The sequence below is a fragment of the Hemitrygon akajei genome, unplaced genomic scaffold (assembly GCF_048418815.1).
Source record: "Hemitrygon akajei unplaced genomic scaffold, sHemAka1.3 Scf000228, whole genome shotgun sequence".
Lineage (NCBI taxonomy): Eukaryota > Metazoa > Chordata > Chondrichthyes > Myliobatiformes > Dasyatidae > Hemitrygon > Hemitrygon akajei.
Window position 1 is genome coordinate 1 of NW_027332110.1, and position 21,169 is coordinate 21,169.

Sequence of the window (21,169 nt, forward strand, 5' to 3'; positions counted from 1 at the left end):
CCTAACTTGGACTATTGTGTGCGGTTCAGGTCAGGGTTAGGGGTTAGGGGACAGGATGTTGGTGGGGCTTATTTGGACTATTGTGTGCAGTTCAGGTCAGGGTTAGGGTTAGGGGACAGGTATGTCTGGGGTCTGGAAGTCCTGAGTTATCAGGAAAGATTGAACAGGTTAGGACTTCATTCCTTGGAAAGTAGAAGATTGCGAGGAGATCTGGTGGAGGAATTACCAGAACTATGCAGGGTATAGACGGGGTAATTAAGACACGACAGAATTACTGCAAGTTCAAGAGCCTCGATCGGCAGGCCCTGAAGGATAAGCTGTGGTACAAGTCATCCCAAGTCCTCCAAGCTCACAGGTTCGTAATCTCGGGGAGTGTGGCGGGTGGAAGTTACGTTCTCCAAGGTTACCCTCGGATCTCGATCCGCTGACGAAATGGGCCAAGGACCACTAGATGAAATGTGACGACTTCTTCTTCCCAGGGTCGGAGAGACAAGAACAAGAGGGCACAGGTTCAGGTGAGAGGGGGAAAGAGATTTAATAGGGGGACCTGAGGGGCAACCTTTCCACAGCCAATGGAACAGACTGTCCCTTCAGCTTACAACTTTGTGCCTGACCAATTGTCAGTCTGCAAACTTCAGCGACACAATGTGCATATCCTTCCATTCCCGCACGTTCATCTACCCCTCTAAACATCTCGAAGAAGGTCACTAATGTTCCTGCCTCCGTTACCACCCCAGGCAGCACACTCCAGGCAACCAACACTCCCTGTGTTAAAAGAGAACTCATCCCTCACATCTCCACTGAAATTACCTCAAACCCCACTCTGGTATTCGGCATTTCAACCCTGGGAAACAGATACTCTCTGTCCACTCTATCTATGCCTCTCATAATCCTGTAAACCTCTCTCAGATCTCCCCTCACTCCGGAGAAAACAACCCAAGAGTGTCCAGCCTCTCGTGAGAGCACATGCCCCCTAAACCGGGCAACACCCACTGCAGAAGTTCGCTGATGACACGGCCATAGTGGGGGTGTGTCAGGAATGGGACAGGAGAGGAGGAGTATAGGAAACTGATACAGGACTTTGTGATATGGTGCAACTCAAACTACCTGCGTCTCAATATCACCGAAGACCAAGGAGATGGTGGTGGACTTTAGGAGATCTAGGCCTCATATGGAGCCAGTGATCATTAATGGAGATGTGTGGAGCAGTTTAAGACCTACAAGTATCTGGGAGTACAGTTAGACGAGAAGCTTGACTGGACTGCCAACACAGATGCCTTGTGCAGGAAGGCACAGAGTCGAATGTACTTCCTAAGAAGGTTGGCATCATTCAATGTCTGTAGTGAGATGCTGAAGATGTTCTATAGGTCAGTTGTGGAGAGCGCCCCTCTTCTTTGTGGTGGCGTGTTGGGGAGGAAGCATTAAGAAGAGGGACGCCTCACGTCTTAATAAGCTGGTAAGGAAGGCGGGCTCTGTCGTGGGCAAAGTACTGGAGAGTTTAACATCGGTAGCTGAGCGAAGGGCGCTGAGTAGGCTACGGTCAATTATGGATAACTCTGAACATCCTCTACATAGCACCATCCAGAGACAGAGAAGCAGTTTCAGTGACAGGTTACTATCGATGCAATGCTCCTCAGACAGGATGAAGAGGTCAATACTCCCCAATGCCATTAGGCTTTACAATTCTACCGCCAGGACTTAAGAACTTTTTAAAGCTATTATTAATGCTTTTTGAGATAGTGATTAGATGCATATCATATTTTTACTGAGTTAAGTATTGTATGTAATTAGTTTTGCTACAACAAGTGTATGGGACATTGGAAAAAAAGTTGAATTTCCCCATGGGGATGAATAAAGTATCTATCTATCTATCTATCTATCTTCTGCCCCCTCTCCAAACCCTCAAACTCCTTCCCGCAGTGGGACGACCAGAACTGTGTGCGGTACTCCAGATGTGACCTGACCAGGTTTATAAAGTTATAACACAGCTTTCTGACTTTTCAACTTGATGTCTTGTTGATTAAAAGCAACCAAACACAGTCAGAGGATGGTCCGTCTGTGGAATGAGCTGCCGGAGGAAGTGGTCGAGGGCAGGTACATTAACGACACTCGGACAGGGACACGTATAGGAAAGTTTAGAGGGATACGGGTGGTCCGTCTGTGGAAGGAGCTGCCGGAGGAAGTGGGTCGAGGCAGGTACGTTAATGACACTCGGACAGGGACACGGATAGGAAAGGTTAGAGGGATACGGGTGGTCCGTCTGTGGAAGGAGCTGCCGGAGGAAGTGGTCGAGGCAGGTACGTTAATGACACTCGGACAGGGACACGGATAGGAAAGGTTTAGAGGGATACGGGTGGTCCGTTCTGTGGAAGGAGCTGCCGGAGGAAGTGGTCGAGGCAGGTACATTAATGACACTCGGACAGGGACACGGATAGGAAAGGTTGAGAGGGAAACGGGTGGTCAGTCTGTGGAAGGAGCTGCCGGAGGAAGTGGTCGAGGCAGGTACATCAACGACATTTAAACGACACTTGTACAGAGAGAGGGACAGGAATGGACAGAGAGAGAGAGGCGAGCTTTACCATTAGCATGGAGAGGAAGGCCACCCCCATTAACACACTCTCCATCTTGATCAGATTGATGCTCTGAGGAAGCTTTCGGAGGACGGTTCGATTCAGGCCCTCGATTGTACCCTTGGCGTCTGTGCCTGGGGGGGGGGGGGGGGGGGGGGGAGAAACATGAGGATCGTGAGTGGGTACTGTGTGTCACACTGATCTCTCCACGTCACAGAGCCATTCAGCCCATCTGAACCATTATTCCCCCCTAGCCCAATCGACCTGCACTGGACCACACACGTTCCATGGACCTATCTAGATGTGAAAATCAAACCTTCCCCTCCACCCTGTGTCTGAATGAGAGCAAAGCCTCACTTGGAGTGTACCAGCAGATCTGGGCCCCCAATCTAAGAAAGGATCTGCTACCATTGGAGAGAGTTCAAAGGAGGTTCACGGGAATGATTCCAGGATTGAAAGACTTGTCATGTGAGGAGCGTTCGATGGCTCTGGGGACTCTACTCACTGGAATTCAGAATAATGGGGGGGGGGGGGTCCCTCATTGAAACCTGTCGAATGGTAAAAGGCCTCGATAGAGTGGGATGTGGAGAGGATGTTTCCTACAGTGAGGGAGTCTAGGACCAGAGGACACAGATAGAGTGGATGTGGAGAGGATGTTTCCTATAGTGGGGGGAGTCTAGGACCAGAGGGACACAGATAGAGTGGAGTGTGAGGATGTTTCCTATAGTGGGGGAGTCTAGGACTAGAGGACACAGATAGAGTGGATGTGGAGAGGATGTTTCCTGTAGTGGGGGAGTCTAGGACCAGAGGACACAGATAGAGTGGATTGTGGAGAGAAAGTTTCCTATAGTGGGGGAGTCTAGGACCAGAGGACACAGATAGAGTGGATGTGGAGAGGATGTTTCCTATAGTGGGGGGTGTCTAGGACCAGAGGACACAGATAGAGTGGATGTGGAGAGGATGTTTCCTATAGTGGGGGAGTCTAGGACCAGAGGTCACAGTTAGAGTGGATGTGGAGAGGGTGTTTGCTATAGTGGGGGAGTCTAGGACCAGAGGACACAGATTGAGTGGATGTGGAGAGGATGTTTCCTGTAGTGGGGGAGTCTAGGACCAGAGGACACAGATAGAGTGGATGTGAGAGGATGTTTCCCTATAGTGGGGGAGTCTAGGACCAGAGGACACAGATAGAGTGGATGTGGAGAGGATGTTTCCTATAGTGGGGGAGTCTAGGACCAGAGGACACAGATAGAGTGGAAGTGGAGAGAATGTTTCCTATAGTGGGGGAGTCTAGGACCAGAGGACACAGATAGAGTGGATGTGGAGAGGATGTTTCCTATAGTGGGGGTGTCTAGGACCAGAGGACACAGATAGAGTGGATGTGGAGAGGATGTTTCCTATAGTGGGGGAGTCTAGGACCAGAGGTCACAGTTAGAGTGGATGTGGAGAGGGTGTTTGCTATAGTGGGGGAGTCTAGGACCAGAGGTCACAGATTGAGTGGATGTGGAGAGGATGTTTCCTGTAGTGGGGGAGTCCTAGGACCAGAGGACACAGATAGAGTGGATGTGGAGAGGATGTTTCCTATAGTGGGGGAGTCTCGGACAAGAGGACACAGATAGAGTGGATGTGGAGAGGATGTTTCCTGTAGTGGGGAGTCTAGGACCAGAGGACACAGATAGAGTGGATGTGGAGAGGATGTTTCCTACAGTGGGGGAGTCTAGGACCAGAGGACACAGATAGAGTGGATGTGGAGAGGATGTTTCCTGTAGTGGGGGAGTCTAGGACCAGAGGACACAGATAGAGTGGATGTGGAGAGGATGTTTCCTATAGTGGGGGAGCTCTAGGACCAGAGGACACAGATAGAGTGGATGTGGAGAGGATGTTTCCTATAGTGGGGGAGTCTAGGACCAGAGACACAGATAGAGTGGATGTGGAGAGAATTGTTTCCTATAGTGGGGGGAGTCTAGGACCAGAGGACACAGATAGAGTGGATGTGGAGAGGATGTTTCCTATAGTGGGGGTGTCTAGGACCAGAGGACACAGATAGAGTGGATGTGGAGAGGATGTTTCCTATAGTGGGGAGTCTAGGACCAGAGGTCACAGTTAGAGTGGATGTGGAGAGGGTGTTTGCTATAGTGGGGGAGTCTAGGACCAGAGGACAGCATTGAGTGGATGTGGAGAGGATGTTTCCTGTAGTGGGGGAGTCTAGGACCAGAGGACACAGATAGAGTGGATGTGGAGAGGAGTTTTCCTATAGTGGGGGAGTCTCGGACAAGAGGACACAGATAGAGTGGATGTGGAGAGGATGTTTCCTGTAGTGGGGAGTCTAGGACCAGAGGACACAGATAGAGTGGATGTGGAGAGGATGTTTCCTACAGTGGGGGAGTCTAGGACCAGAGGACACAGATAGAGTGGATGTGGAGAGGATGTTTCCTGTAGTGGGGGGAGTCTAGGACCAGAGGGACACAGATAGAGTGGATGTGGAGAGGATGTTTCCTATAGTGGGCGAGTCTAGGAACAGAGGACACAGATAGAGTTGATGTGGAGAGGATGTTTCCTATAGTGGGGGAGTCCTAGGACCAGAGGACCCAGATAGAGTGGTGTGGAGAGGATGTTTCCTATAGTGGGGGAGTCTAGGACCAAGGACACAGATAGAGTGGATGTGGAGAGGATATTTCCTATAGTGGGGGAGTCTAGGACCAGAGGACACAGATAGAGTGGATGTGGAGAGGATGTTTCCTACAGTGGGGGAGTCTAGGACCAGAGACACAGATAGAGTGGATGTGGAGAGGATGTTTCCTGTAGTGGGGAGTCTAGGACCAGAGGACACAGATAGAGTGGATGTGGAGAGGATGTTTCCTATAGTGGGCGAGTCTAGGACCAGAGGACACAGATAGAGTTGAGTGGAGAGGATGTTTCCTATAGTGGGGGAGTCTAGGACCAGAGGACACAGATAGAGTGGATGTGGAGAGGATGTTTCCTGTAGTGGGGAGTCTAGGACCAGAGGACACAGATAGAGTGGATGTGGAGAGGATATTTCCTATAGTGGGGGAGTCTAGGACCAGAGGACACAGATAGAGTGGATGTGGAGAGGATGTTTCCTACAGTGGGGGAGTCTAGGACAGAGGACACAGATAGAGTGGCAGTGGAGAGGATGTTTCCTGTAGTGGGGGAGTCTAGGACCAGAGGACACAGATAGAGTGGATGTGGAGAGGATGTTTCCTATAGTGGGCGAGTCTAGACCAGAGGACACAGATAGAGTTGATGTGGAGAGGATGTTTCCTATAGTGGGGGAGTCTAGGACCAGAGGACACAGATAGAGTGGATGTGGAGAGGATGTTTCCTATAGTGGGGGAGTCTAGGACCAGAGGACACAGATAGAGTGGGTGTGGAGAGGATGTTTCCTGTAGTGGGGGAGTCTCGGACCAGAGGATACAGATAGAGTGGATGTGGAGAGGATGTTTCCTGTAGTGGGGGAGTCTAGGACTTGAGGACACAGATAGAGTGCTCAGTCCTCCAGCGATGGCGGGATCTCCCTGTGGCCACACACTTCAATTCCACAGACCACTCCCACTCCAACATGTCTGTCCATGTCCTCCTCTACCGTCAAGATGAGGCCACACGCAGGTCGATGGAGCAATACCTTATCTCCTGCCTAGGTAGCCTCCTACCTGCCGCATGAACATCCAACTCACAGACCTCCGTTGATACCCCTGCCCCCCCCCTTACCCCATCCCTATCTATAATTTTAGTCTGTTTCTCTTTCTCTCTCTTTTCCCCCCTCACTATAATCTCCCCCCAGCCCTACCGTTCTTTCTCTTTTATTTTCCATAATTCTCCACCTTCCCCCTAGCCCATTTCCCTCCAGCCTATCACTTCCCAGCTCTCAACTTCATCCCTCCCCCCACTTCTTACCCCACCCCCCCCCCCCCCCCGACCATCCCATGTTACTTCACTCCTGATGAAGGGTTTCAGCCCGAAACGTCGTCACTACCTCCTCCCATAGATGCTGTCTGGCCTGCTGAGTTCTGCCAGCATTTTGCACTTTTATCTCATCAGACTGTCTGGGCTGCCTCATTTAACTGGTTTGGGCCGGTCAGGTTGTACAGACACAAATACACAAGGCTGGGGTGAAGTAATGTTGGCTGTAGCCCTCTACAATGACCAGGTGACTTGAGCCAGTGGGGTGGAGATCCAATGGTGCATTTGATGAGGAACCGTGTATACGACTCAGGGGCGATAACTCCAGCAGCCAGAGACCAGCCATCGCGGATAAGGAGCAACGTGGAGATCGGGAGCACGAGGAATGCCAGGCCAGCGTAGACTCCTTCCCTGGGTAATACCTTTCCTCTCCATGGAGGGTCAGGTTCGAGTGTGAACCCACGTTAACGGTCAGTAAACACAGATTCTCTGTGCCTCACCGGTCAATATTACAAGGGCTGATTGGTCAAGGCGTGCAGCGAGCCGGGGAGACTGTTGGCATGAAATGGCGGAGCAGACTCAATGGGCCAAATGGCCTCATTCTGCTCCTATAACTGATGGAATTATGGTTGAACGACTTCCCCCCCGCCCACCCCCAGTCCCGTTAGCAAGAACTAGAGGGTTTAAAACTAATTTGCAAGGGGGATGGGACCCGGAGCGATAGAGCAGTGAAAGAAGTGCATGGAGTAAAGCCAGATCTGACACATAGAGAGGCTTTGAGGAAAGAGAAGCCGAATAAAGGGTATAAAGGTAGTAAGGTAGAAGGGCTAAAGTGTGTGTACTTCAATGCATGAAGCATCAGGAACAAAGGTGATGAACTGAGAGCTTGGATACATACATGGAATTATGATGTAGTGGCCATTACGGAGACTTGGCTGGCACCAGGGCAGGAATGGATTCTCAATATTCCTGGATTTCAGTGCTTTAAAAGGGATAGGGGGGGTGGAAGGGGAGGATGGGTGACATTACTGGTCAGGGATACTATTACAGCTGCAGAAAGGGTGGATAATGTAACAGGATCCTCTTTTGAGTCAGTATGGGTGGAAGTCAGGAACAGGAAGGGAGCAGTTACTCTACTGGGGGTATTCTATAGGCCCCCTGGTAACAGCAGGGATACCCAGGAGCAGATTGGGAGGCAGATTTTGGAAAGGTGCAAAAATAACAGGGTTGTTATCATGGGTGACTTTAACTTCCCTAATATTGATTGGCACCTGATTAGTTCCAAGGGTTTAGATGGGGCAGAGTTTGTTAAGTGTGTCCAGGATGGATTCCTGTCACAGTATGTTGACAGGCTGACTAGGGGGAATGCCATACTAGATCTAGTATTAGGTAACGAACCGGGTCAGGTCACAGATCTCTCAGTGGGTGAGCATCTGGGGGACAGTGATCACTGCTCCCTGGCCTTTAGCATTATCATGGAAAAGGATAGAATCAGAGAGGACAGGAAAATTTTTAATTGGGGAAGGGCAAATTATGAGGCTATAAGGCTAGAACTTGCGGGTGTGAATTGGGATGATGTTTTTGCAGGGAAATGTACTATGAACATGTGGTCGATGTTTAAGGATCTTTTGCAGGATGCTAGGGATAAATTTGTCCCGGTGAGGAAGATAAAGAATGGTAGGGTGAAGGAACTATGGATGACAAGTGAAGTGGAAAATCTAGTCAGGTGGAAGAAGGCAGCATACATGAGGTTTAGGAAGCAAGGATCAGATGGGTCTATTGAGGAATATAGGGAAGCAAGAAAGCAGCTTAAGAAGGGGCTGAGAAGAGCAAGAAGGGAAAATGAGAAGCCCTTGGTGAGTAGGGTAAAGGAAAACCCCAAGGCATTCTTCAGTTATGTGAAGAACAAAAGGATGACAGGATTGAAGGTAGGACCGATTAGAAATAAAGGTGGGAACATATGCCTGGAGGCTGTGGAAGTGAGCGAGGTTCTCAATGAATACTTCTCTTCGGTATTCACCACTGAGAGGGAACTTGATGACAGTGAGGACAATATGAGTGAGGTTGATGTTCTGGAGCATGTTGATATTAAGGGAGAGGAGGTGTTGGAGTTGTTAAAATACATTAGGACTGATAAGTCCCCGGGGCCTGATGGAATATTCCCCAGGCTGCTCCACGAGGCAAGGGAAGAGATTGCTGAACCTCTGGCTAGGATCTTTATGTCCTCGTTGTCCATGGGAATGGTACCGGAGTATTGGAGGGAGGTGAATGTTGTCCCCTTGTTCAAAAAAGGTAGTAGGGATAGTCCGGGTGATTATAGACCAGTGAGCCTTACGTCAGTGGTGGGAAAGCTGTTGGAAAAGATTCTTAGAGACAGGATCTATGGGCATTTAACCATATAACAATTACAGCACGGAAACAGGCCATCTCGGCCCTTCTAGTCCGTGCCGAACGCTTACTCTCACCTAGAGAATCATGGTCTGATCAGGGACAGTCAGCATGGCTTTGTGAAGGGCAGATCGTGTCTAACAAGCCTGATAGAGTTCTTTGAGGAGGTGACCAGGCATAGAGATGAGGGTAGTGCAGTGGATGTGATCTACATGGATTTTAGTAAGGCATCTGACAAGGTTCCACACGGTAGGCTTATTCAGAAAGTCAGAAGGCATGGGATCCAGGGAAGTTTGGCCAGGTGGATTCAGAATAAACTTGCCTGCAGAAGGCAGAGGGTCATGGTGGAGGGAGTACATTCAGATTGGAGGGTTGTGACTAGTGGTGTCCCACAAGGATCTGTTCTGGGACCTCTACTTTTTGTGATATTTATTAACGACCTGGCTGCGGGGGTAGAAGGGTGGGTTGGCAAGTTTGCAGACGACACAAAGGTTGGTGGTGTTGTAGATAGTGTAGAGGATTGTCGAAGATTGCAGAGAGACATTGATAGGATGCAGAAGTGGGCTGAGAAGTGGCAGATGTTCAACCCGGAGAAGAGTGAAGTGGTACACTTCGGAAGGACAAACTCCAAGGCAGAGTACAAAGTAAACGGCAGGATACTTGTTAGTGTGGAGGAGCAGAGGGATCTGGGGGTACATGTCCACAGATCCCAGAAAGTTGCCTGACAGGTAGATAGGGTAGTTAAGAAAGTTTATGGGATGCCAGCTTTCTATGTTCGATGTTTAACTCACCACAGTGTTTCACGTTGAAGAGGGTGTGATCAGCTACGCAGAGGTAGTTATCCAGGAAGGCCGCCGTTGGCACCTCCGCAAAGATGAAGCTCATCTGAAACAAAGAACGGAGTGTGAGAGAGGCGTGCAGGGGCCAGAGGCAAGGGAACGAGGAGCAGTGACAGTATGAGGAAGAGTTGGAATACGAGGAGATGTGAGAGAACAACTTAAGATACAGGGACACAGTCCTCTGAAACAGGAGTCACAGGTAGATGGGGACCCTGAGGAGTGTTGTAGATCAGAGTGTTAGGGTTAATGTTAGGGTTAATTCAAGACTGCCATTACAGGTCAGGAGTGGCTCACGTAATATTAGGAGACCGGAATGCAAGGGAGGGGGGAAGCGAAACTGGGGACCCCGCTACACCGAAACTACCAGTGTCACGCGATTCAGTAAACAAAAGAAACAGGTAACTCGTGAGTGAATGGCATCGGGCCAATAAGATGGACACAAGTGCCCGATATTACCTAAAATGTACAACAAAGTTCGGCCTTACCAAATATGTGTAGCGGGGGGTTGTGCTGGGGGGAAAAGGGATATAAATAAGAGCAGATTGTAAGGGGAAGTCGGAACGCGCCTTCTCCAGCGACTCCGTCGATTCGCTGTGCCAGTTACGGATTCTGCAATAAACCCAAGTTTTGTAATATTCCGGTGTTGGTTGTCTCTCTTCCTAAACGAACACAGGGCAGAATTTCAAGCCCAACAAGAGGGACCTCGGGGTAGAGGGACACAGTTCTCTGAAAGTGGAGTCACAGGTAGACGGGGACCATGGGCAGTGTTGTCGATCAGAGGGACATCGGTGTACAGGGACACAGTTCTCTGAAAGTGGAGTCACAGGTAGACGGGGACCCTGGGGAGTGTTGTTGATCAGAGGGACCTCGGGGTACAGGGACACAGTTCTCTGAAAGTGGAGTCACAGGTAGACGGGGACCCTGGGGAGTGTTGTTGATCAGAGGGACCTCGGGGTAGAGGGACACAGTTCTCTGAAACTGGAGTCACAGGTAGACGGGGACCCTGGGGAGTGTTGTAGATCAGAGGGACCTCGGGGTACGGGGACACAGTTCTCTGAAACTGGAGTCACAGGTAGACGGGGACCCTGGGGAGTGTTGTAGATCAGAGGGACCTCGGGGTACAGGGACACAGTTCTCTGAAAGTGGAGTCACAGGTAGACGGGGATCCTGGGGAGTGTTGTAGATCAGAGGGATCTCGGGGTACAGGGACACAGTTCTCTGAAAGTGGAGTCTCAGGTAGACGGGGACCCTGGGGAGTGTTGTAGATCAGAGGGACCTCGGGGTACAGGGACACAGTTCTCTGAAACTGGAGTCACAGGTAGACGGGGACCCTGGGGAGTGTTGTAGATCAGAGGGACCTCGGGGTACAGGGACACAGTTCTCTGAAAGTGGAGTCACAGGTAGACGGGAACCATGGGGGGTGTTGTAGATCAGAGGGACCTCGGGGTAGAGGGACACAGTTCTCTGAAAGTGGAGTCACAGGTAGACGGGAACCATGGGGGGTGTTGTAGATCAGAGGGACCTCGGGGTAGAGGGACACAGTTCTCTGAAAGTGGAGTCACAGGTAGACGGGAACCATGGGGGGTGTTGTAGATCAGAGGGACCTCGGGGTAGAGGGACACAGTTCTCTGAAACTGGAGTCACAGGTAGACGGGGACCCTGGGGAGTGTTGTAGATCAGAGGGACCTCGGGGTACAGGGACACAGTTCTCTGAAAGTGGAGTCACAGGTAGACGGGGATCCTGGGGAGTGTTGTAGATCAGAGGGATCTCGGGGTACAGGGACACAGTTCTCTGAAAGTGGAGTCTCAGGTAGACGGGGACCCTGGGGAGTGTTGTAGATCAGAGGGACCTCGGGGTACAGGGACACAGTTCTCTGAAACTGGAGTCACAGGTAGACGGGGACCCTGGGGAGTGTTGTAGATCAGAGGGACCTCGGGGTACAGGGACACAGTTCTCTGAAAGTGGAGTCACAGGTAGACGGGAACCATGGGGGGTGTTGTAGATCAGAGGGACCTCGGGGTACAGGGACACAGTTCTCTGAAAGTGGAGTCACAGGTAGACGGGGACCCTGGGGAGTGTTGTTGATCAGAGGGACCTCGGGGTACAGGGACACAGTTCTCTGAAAGTGGAGTCACAGGTAGACGGGGACCCTGGGGAGTGTTGTTGATCAGAGGGACCTCGGGGTAGAGGGACACAGTTCTCTGAAACTGGAGTCACAGGTAGACGGGGACCCTGGGGAGTGTTGTAGATCAGAGGGACCTCGGGGTACGGGGACACAGTTCTCTGAAACTGGAGTCACAGGTAGACGGGGACCCTGGGGAGTGTTGTAGATCAGAGGGACCTCGGGGTACAGGGACACAGTTCTCTGAAAGTGGAGTCACAGGTAGACGGGGATCCTGGGGAGTGTTGTAGATCAGAGGGATCTCGGGGTACAGGGACACAGTTCTCTGAAAGTGGAGTCTCAGGTAGACGGGGACCCTGGGGAGTGTTGTAGATCAGAGGGACCTCGGGGTACAGGGACACAGTTCTCTGAAACTGGAGTCACAGGTAGACGGGGACCCTGGGGAGTGTTGTAGATCAGAGGGACCTCGGGGTACAGGGACACAGTTCTCTGAAAGTGGAGTCACAGGTAGACGGGAACCATGGGGGGTGTTGTAGATCAGAGGGACCTCGGGGTAGAGGGACACAGTTCTCTGAAAGTGGAGTCACAGGTAGACGGGAACCATGGGGGGTGTTGTAGATCAGAGGGACCTCGGGGTAGAGGGACACAGTTCTCTGAAAGTGGAGTCACAGGTAGACGGGAACCATGGGGGGTGTTGTAGATCAGAGGGACCTCGGGGTAGAGGGACACAGTTCTCTGAAACTGGAGTCACAGGTAGACGGGGACCCTGGGGAGTGTTGTAGATCAGAGGGACCTCGGGGTACAGGGACACAGTTCTCTGAAAGTGGAGTCACAGGTAGACGGGGATCCTGGGGAGTGTTGTAGATCAGAGGGATCTCGGGGTACAGGGACACAGTTCTCTGAAAGTGGAGTCTCAGGTAGACGGGGACCCTGGGGAGTGTTGTAGATCAGAGGGACCTCGGGGTACAGGGACACAGTTCTCTGAAACTGGAGTCACAGGTAGACGGGGACCCTGGGGAGTGTTGTAGATCAGAGGGACCTCGGGGTACAGGGACACAGTTCTCTGAAAGTGGAGTCACAGGTAGACGGGAACCATGGGGGGTGTTGTAGATCAGAGGGACCTCGGGGTAGAGGGACACAGTTCTCTGAAAGTGGAGTCACAGGTAGACGGGAACCATGGGGGGTGTTGTAGATCAGAGGGACCTCGGGGTAGAGGGACACAGTTCTCTGAAAGTGGAGTCACAGGTAGACGGGAACCATGGGGGGTGTTGTAGATCAGAGGGACCTCGGGGTAGAGGGACACAGTTCTCTGAAAGTGGAGTCACAGGTAGACGGGAACCATGGGGGGTGTTGTAGATCAGAGGGACCTCGGGGTACAGGGACACAGTTCTCTGAAAGTGGAGTCACAGGTAGACGGGGACCCTGGGGAGTGTTGTAGATCAGAGGGACCTCGGGGTAGAGGGACACAGTTCTCTGAAAGTGGAGTCACAGGTAGACGGGAACCATGGGGGGTGTTGTAGATCAGAGGGACCTCGGGGTACAGGGACACAGTTCTCTGAAAGTGGAGTCACAGGTAGACGGGAACCATGGGGGGTGTTGTAGATCAGAGGGACCTCAGGGTACAGGGACACAGTTCTCTGAAAGTGGAGTCACAGGTAGACGGGGACCCTGGGGAGTGTTGTAGATCAGAGGGACCTCGGGGTAGAGGGACACAGTTCTCTGAAAGTGGAGTCACAGGTAGACGGGAACCATGGGGGGTGTTGTAGATCAGAGGGACCTCGGGGTACAGGGACACAGTTCTCTGAAAGTGGAGTCACAGGTAGACGGGAACCATGGGGGGTGTTGTAGATCAGAGGGACCTCAGGGTACAGGGACACAGTTCTCTGAAAGTGGAGTCACAGGTAGACGGGGACCCTGGGGAGTGTTGTAGATCAGAGGGACCTCGGGGTAGAGGGACACAGTTCTCTGAAAGTGGAGTCACAGGTAGACGGGAACCATGGGGGGTGTTGTAGATCAGAGGGACCTCGGGGTACAGGGACACAGTTCTCTGAAAGTGGAGTCACAGGTAGACGGGAACCATGGGGGGTGTTGTAGATCAGAGGGACCTCAGGGTACAGGGACACAGTTCTCTGAAAGTGGAGTCACAGGTAGACGGGGACCCTGGGGAGTGTTGTAGATCAGAGGGACCTCGGGGTAGAGGGACACAGTTCTCTGAAAGTGGAGTCACAGGTAGACGGGAACCATGGGGGGTGTTGTAGATCAGAGGGACCTCGGGGTACAGGGACACAGTTCTCTGAAAGTGGAGTCACAGGTAGACGGGAACCATGGGGGGTGTTGTAGATCAGAGGGACCTCAGGGTACAGGGACACAGTTCTCTGAAAGTGGAGTCACAGGTAGACGGGGACCCTGGGGAGTGTTGTAGATCAGAGGGACCTCGGGGTAGAGGGACACAGTTCTCTGAAACTGGAGTCACAGGTAGACGGGAACCATGGGGGGTGTTGTAGATCAGAGGGACCTCGGGGTACAGGGACACAGTTCTCTGAAACTGGAGTCACAGGTAGACGGGAACCATGGGGGGTGTTGTAGATCAGAGGGACCTCGGGGTACAGGGACACAGTTCTCTGAAACTGGAGTCACAGGTAGACGGGGACCCTGGGGAGTGTTGTAGATCAGAGGGACCTCGGGGTACAGGGACACAGTTCTCTGAAAGTGGAGTCACAGGTAGACGGGGACCCTGGGGAGTGTTGTAGATCAGAGGGACCTCGGGGTACAGGGACACAGTTCTCTGAAAGTGGAGTCACAGGTAGACGGGGACCCTGGGGAGTGTTGTAGATCAGAGGGACCTCGGGGTAGAGGGACACAGTTCTCTGAAAGTGGAGTCACAGGTAGACGGGGACCCTGGGGAGTGTTGTAGGACAGAGGGACCTCGGGGTAGAGGGACACAGTTCTCTGAAAGTGGAGTCACAGGTAGACGGGGACCCTGGGGAGTGTTGTAGGACAGAGGGACCTCGGGGTAGAGGGACACAGTTCTCTGAAACTAGAGTCACAGGTAGACGGGGACCCTGGGGAGTGTTGTAGGACAGAGGGACCTCGGGGTAGAGGGACACAGTTCTCTGAAAGTGGAGTCACAGGTAGACGGGGACCCTGGGGAGTGTTGTAGATCAGAGGGACCTCGGGGTAGAGGGACACAGTTCTCTGAAAGTGGAGTCACAGGTAGACGGGGACCCTGGGGAGTGTTGTAGATCAGAGGGACCTCGGGGTACAGGGACACAGTTCTCTGAAAGTGGAGTCACAGGTAGACGGGGACCCTGGGGAGTGTTGTAGGACAGAGGGACCTTGGGGTAGAGGGACACAGTTCTCTGAAATGGGAGTCACAGGTAGATAGGACAGTGAGGAAGGTGTTTGTCACGCTGGCCTTCATCAGCCAGGGCATCGAGTACAGGAGTCGGGAGATCGCGTCACAGTTGTACGAGACGTCGGTGAGGCTGCACTTGTAGTACTGTGTTCGGTTTTGTTCGCCCTGCTGTGGGAAAGATGCCATCGAGCTGGAAAGAGTGCGGAGAGAGATTTACGAGGATGTCGTCGGGACTCGAGGGACTGAGTTACAGAGAGAGATCGGGCAGGTTGGGACTTTATTCCCTGGAGCGTAGGGGTGACCTGACAGAGGTGTGTAAAACCACGAGGGGCACAGATAGGGTGAATGTGCACACACTTTTCCCCTGGGTCAGGGAACCAAGAACCAGAGGGCACAAGAGAGGGGGAAAGAGATTTCATAGGGGACCCGCAGGGAAACTTCTTCACCCAGAGGGTGGTCCGTCTGTGGAAGGAGCTGCCGGAGGAAGTGGTCGAGGCAGGTACATTAACGACACTCGGACAGGGACACGGATAGGAAAGGTTTAGAGGGATACGGGTGGTCCGTCTGTGGAAGGAGCTGCCGGAGAAAGTGGTCGACAGGTACATTAACGACACTCGGACAGGGACACGGATAGGAAGGGTTTAGAGGGATACGGGTGGTCCGTCTGTGGAAGGAGCTGCCGGAGGAAGTGGTCGAGGCAGGTACATTAACAACACTCGGACAGGGACACGGATAGGAAAGGTTTAGAGGGATACGGGTGGTCCGTCTGTGGAAGGAGCTGCCGGAGGAAGTGGTCGAGGCAGGTACATTAATGACACTTGGACAGGGACACGGATAGGAAAGGTTTAGAGGGATACGGGTGGTCCGTCTGTGGAAGGAGCTGCTGGAGGAAGTGGTCGAGGCAGGTACATTAACGACACTTGGACAGGGACACGGATAGGAAAGGTTTAGAGGGATACGGGTGGTCCGTCTGTGGAAGGAGCTGCCGGAGAAAGTGGTCGACAGGTACATTAACGACACTCGGACAGGGACACGGATAGGAAGGGTTTAGAGGGATACGGGTGGTCCGTCTGTGGAAGGAGCTGCCGGAGGAAGTGGTCGAGGCAGGTACATTAACGACACTCGGACAGGGACACGGATAGGAAAGGTTTAGAGGAATACGGGTGGTCTGTCTGTGGAAGGAGCTGCCGGAGGAAGTGGTCAAGACAGGTACATTAGAACCATAGAACATTCCAGCACAGAAACAGGCCTTTTGGCCCTTCTTGGCTGTGCCGAACCATTTTTCTGCCTAGTCCCACTGACCTGCACCTGGCCCATATCCCTCCAAACCCCTCTCATCCATGTACCTGTCCAAATTTTTCTTAAATGTCAAAAGTGAGCCCACATTCACCACTTCATCTGGCAGCTCATTCCACACTCCCACCACTCTCTGTGTGAAGAAGCCCCCCCCCCAATGTTCCCTTTAAACTTTTCCCCCTTCACCCTTAACCCATGACCTCTGGTTTTTTTCCTCCCCTGGCCTCAGTGGAAAAGGCCTGCTTGCGTTCACTCTATCTATACCCATCATAATTTTATACACCTCTATCAAATGACCCCTCATTCTCCTACGCTCCGGGGAATAAAGTCCTAACCTATTCAACCTTTCTCTGTAACTCAGCTTCTCAAGTCCCGGCAACATCCTTGTAAACCTTCTCTGCACTCTTTCAACCTTATTAATATCCTTCTTGTAATTCGGTGACCAAAACTGCACAAAATACTCCAAATTCGGTCTCACCAATGTCTTATACAACCTCACCATTACATTCCAACTCTTATACTCAATACTTTGATTTATAAAGGCCAATGTACCAAAAGCTTTCTTTACAACCCTATCTACCTGTGATGCCACTTTTAAGGAATTATGTATCTGTACTCCCAGATCCCTCTGTTCTACTGCACTCCTCAGTGCCCTACCATTTACCTTGTAGGTTCTACCTTGGTTTGACCTTCCAAAGTGCAATACCTCACACTTGTCCGCATTAAACTCCATCTGCCATTTTTCAGCCCATTCCTCCAACTGGTCCAAACCCTCTGCAAGCTTTGAAAACCTTCCTCACTATCCACTACACCTCCAATCTTTGTATCATCAGCAAATTTGCTGATCCAATTTACCACATTATCATCCAGATCATTGATATGGATGACAAATAACAATGGACCCAGCACTGATCCCTGTGGCACACCACTAGTCACAGGCCTCCACTCAGAGAAGCAATCCTCCACTACCACTCTCTGGCTTCTCCCATTGAGCCAATGTCTAATCTAATTTACTACCTCTCCATGTATACCTAGCGACTGAATCTTCCTAACTAACCTCCCATGCGGGACCTTGTCAAAGGCCTTACTGAAGTCCATATAGACAACATCCACTGCCTTCCCTTCATCCACTTTCCTGGTAACTTCCTCGAAAAACTCTAATAGATTGGTTAAACATGACCTACCACGCACAAAGCCATGCTGACTGTTTCTAATAAGTCCCTGTCTATCCAAATACTTGTAGATCCTATCTCTTCGTATTCCTTCCAACAATGTCAAAATTACTGGCCTATAATTTCACGGCTTACTTTTTGAGCCTTTTTTAAACAACGGAACTACATGAGCTATCCTCCAATCCTCCAGCCCCTGACCCGTGGATATCGACATTTTAAATATTTTTGCCAGGGCCCCTGCAATTTCAACACTAGTCTCCCTCAAGGTCTGAGGGAATACCCTGTCAGGTCCTGGGGATTTATCTACTCTGATTTGCCTCAAGACAGCAATCACCTCCTCCTCTTTAATCTGTATAAGTTCCATGAGCTCCCTACTAGTTTGCCTTGTTTCCATAGACTCCATTCCAGTTTCTCTAGTAAATACAGATGCAAAATACCCATTTAATATCTCCCCCATTTCTTTTGGTTCCATACATAGCCGACCACTCTGATCTTCAAGGGGACCAATTTTATCCCTTACTATCCTTTTGCTCTTAACATACCTGTAGAAGCTCTTACGATTATCCTTCACACTGACTGCCAAAGCAACCTCATGTCTTCTTTTAGCCCTCCTGATTTCTTTCTTATTTTCTTAAATCTTTTTATACTCCTCAAGTATCTTATTTCCTCCCTGTTGCCTGTTATACATCTCTCTTCTTCTTTATCAGAGTTCCAATATCCCTCGAGAACCAAGGTTCATTATTCTTATTCGTTTTGCCTTTAACCCCGACAGGAACATACAAACTCTGCACTCTCAAAATTTCTCCTTTGAAGGCCTCCCACTTACCAATCACATCCTTGCCAGCGAACAACCTGTCCCAATCTACGCCTTTTAGATCCTTTCTCATTTCTTCTAATTTGGCCTTTTCCAGTTTAGAACTTTAACCCGAGGACCAGATCTATCTTTATCCATGATCAAGTTGAAACTAATGACATTATGATCACTGGAACCAAAGTATTCCCCAACATATACTTCCATCACCTGCACTAACTCATTTCCTAATAGGAGATCTAATATTGCATCCTCCCTAGTTGGTACATCTATATATTTAGAAAACTTTCCTGAACACATTTCACAAACTCTAACCCATCTAGACCTTTAACATTTTTGGAGTCCCAATCGATATGTGGAAAATTAAAATCCCCTACAATCACAACTGTCATTAATGACACTCAGACAGGGACACGGATAGGAAAGGTTTAGAGGGATACGGGTGGTCCGTCTGTGGAAGGAGCTGCCGGAGGAAGTGGTCGGGGCAGGTACATTAACGACACTCGGACAGGGACACGGATAGGAAAGGTTTAGAGGGATACGGGTGGTCCATCTGTGGAAGGAGCTGCCGGAGGAAGTGGTCGAGGCAGGTACATTAACGACACTCGGACAGGGACACGGATAGGAAAGGTTTAGAGGGATACGGGTGGTCCATCTGTGGAAGGAGCTGCCGGAGGAAGTGGTCGGGGCGGGTACATTAACGACACTCGGACAGGGACACAGATAGGAAAGGTTTAGAGGGATACGGGTGGTCCGTCTGTGGAACGAGCCCCCTGTCCCTCTCCAACACAGGGTGACTCGGAAGTGATGGGGAGCTGATTTCCTCTCCCTCTCTCTAACTCAAGATGGTTAACCTCAAAGGAGGTTCACGGAAATGATTCCAGGATTGAACGGTCTGTCACACAAAGAGTGTTCGATGGCTCTGGGCCTGTACTCACTGGAATTCAGAATAATGAGGGGGAGTGGGGGGGACCTCATTGAAACCTGTTGTTGAAAGAGTGGATATGGAGAGTCTAAGACCAGAGGACACAGCCTCAGAATAGAGGGGCGTCCTTTTAGATCGGAAATGAGGAGAAATTTCTTTAGCCAGAGGGTGGTGAATCTGTGGAATTTGTTGCCAAAGAAGGCTATGGAGGCAAAGTCTTCTTTGTATATTGAAGGCAGAGGTTGATAGATTCCCGATGGGTCAGGGCATGAAGGGATACGGGGAGAAGGCTGAGACTGGGGCTGAGAGGGAAACTGGATCATCACTCCCTCTCTCTCTCTCGACAGAGATGGAGAGAAGGTAACATCTCTCCCTCCCTCTCTCTCGCAGAACTTCGAACAAAACTTACGTTAAAGAAGAAATAGAAGATACACTGGAAAGTGATGATGTGCTTGTGACAAACTCCTTTGGGTGGTTTCTTCTGCTCCTGAACGTGTTCCTCCTTGTAGTTCAGATACTCGTAGTATTTCTGAGCCATTCTGCAGATATGAGCAAAAAATGTCCTGTCACACACTCCCGGGGTCACACCTCACCATCCCATCACACACACACACACACACACACACACACACACACACACACACACACACACACACACACACACACACACACACACACACACACACACACACACACACACACACACACACACACACACTCCCGGGGTCACACCTCAGCGTCCCATCAATCCCATCACACACACTCCCGGGGTCACACCTCACCATCCCATCACACACACACACACACACACTCCCGGGGTCACACCTCACCATCCCAACACACACACACACACACTCCCGGGGTCACACCTCACCATCCCAACACACACACACACACACTCCCGGGGTCACACCTCACCATCCCATCACACACACACACACACACACACTCCCGGGGTCACACCTCACCATCCCAACACACACACACACACACACTCCCGGGGTCACACCTCACCATCCCAACACACACACACACACACACACACTCCCGGGGTCACACCTCACCATCCCAACACACACACACACACACACACACACACACACTCCCGGGGTCACACCTCACCGTCCCAACACACACACACACACACACAAACTCCCGGGGTCACACCTCACCATCCCAACACACACACACACACACACACTCCCGGGGTCACACCTCACCGTCCAGACACACACACACACACAGACACACACACACACACACACTCACTCACTCACTCTCCCAAGGTCAGACACAGAGTGAATCTCCCTTCGCACCGTCCCATCACACACTCCCGGGGTCAGACACAGAGTGAATCTCCCTCCACACCGTCCCCTCACACACTCCCGGGGTCAGACACAGAGTGAATCTCCCTCCGCACCATCCCATCACACACTCCCGGGGTCAGACACAGAGTGAATCTCCCTCCGCACCGTCCCATCACACACTCCCGGGGTCAGACACAGAGTGAATCTCCCTCCGCACCGTCCCATCACACACTCCCGGGGTCAGACACAGAGTGAATCTCCCTCCGCACCGTCCCATCACACATTCCCGGGGTCAGACACAGAGTGAATCTCCCTCCGCACCGTCCCATCACACACTCCCGGGGTCAGACACAGAGTGAATCTCCCTCCTCACCGTCCCATCACACACTCCCGGGGTCAGACACAGAGTGAATCTCCCTCCACACCGTCCCATCACACTCTCCCGGGGTCAGACACAGAGTGAAT

General features: G+C 51.3%; 1 protein-coding gene and 3 long non-coding RNA genes across 6 annotated transcripts in view; 3 read left to right on the forward strand and 1 right to left on the reverse strand.

Annotated features, from left to right (window-relative positions):
- Positions 1-2,396: 2,396 nt before the first annotated feature.
- unc93b1 (unc-93 homolog B1, TLR signaling regulator) overlaps positions 2,397-21,169 on the reverse strand; it is a 61,125-nt gene continuing 42,352 nt past the window's right edge. The window contains exons 6-8 of one of the 2 annotated variants that reach the window (XM_073038908.1): positions 19,807-19,936; positions 9,668-9,761; positions 2,397-2,704 (exon numbers count right to left, since the gene is read on the reverse strand). In XM_073038908.1, coding sequence (XP_072895009.1) covers positions 2,508-2,704; positions 9,668-9,761; positions 19,807-19,936 — 421 coding nt within the window. In that variant the 3' untranslated portion in view covers positions 2,397-2,507. The remainder of the gene's footprint in view (positions 2,705-9,667; positions 9,762-19,806; positions 19,937-21,169) is intronic. The other variant, XM_073038909.1, reaches the window with a different exon arrangement.
- LOC140724456 (uncharacterized) lies at positions 11,034-11,571 on the forward strand. The gene is made up of 3 exons (XR_012098139.1): positions 11,034-11,115; positions 11,362-11,443; positions 11,526-11,571. It is a non-coding gene; the product is annotated as an uncharacterized lncRNA (long non-coding RNA).
- LOC140724457 (uncharacterized) lies at positions 12,264-12,801 on the forward strand. Its single transcript, XR_012098140.1, has 3 exons — positions 12,264-12,345; positions 12,592-12,673; positions 12,756-12,801. It is a non-coding gene; the product is annotated as an uncharacterized lncRNA (long non-coding RNA).
- Positions 13,104-14,307, forward strand: LOC140724455 (uncharacterized). Of its 2 annotated transcripts, XR_012098138.1 has the most exons (6): positions 13,104-13,165; positions 13,248-13,329; positions 13,494-13,575; positions 13,740-13,821; positions 13,986-14,067; positions 14,232-14,307. It is a non-coding gene; the product is annotated as an uncharacterized lncRNA (long non-coding RNA). The 2 variants fall into 2 exon arrangements; XR_012098137.1 differs by lacking the exon at positions 13,104-13,165 and having other exon boundaries at positions 13,195-13,329.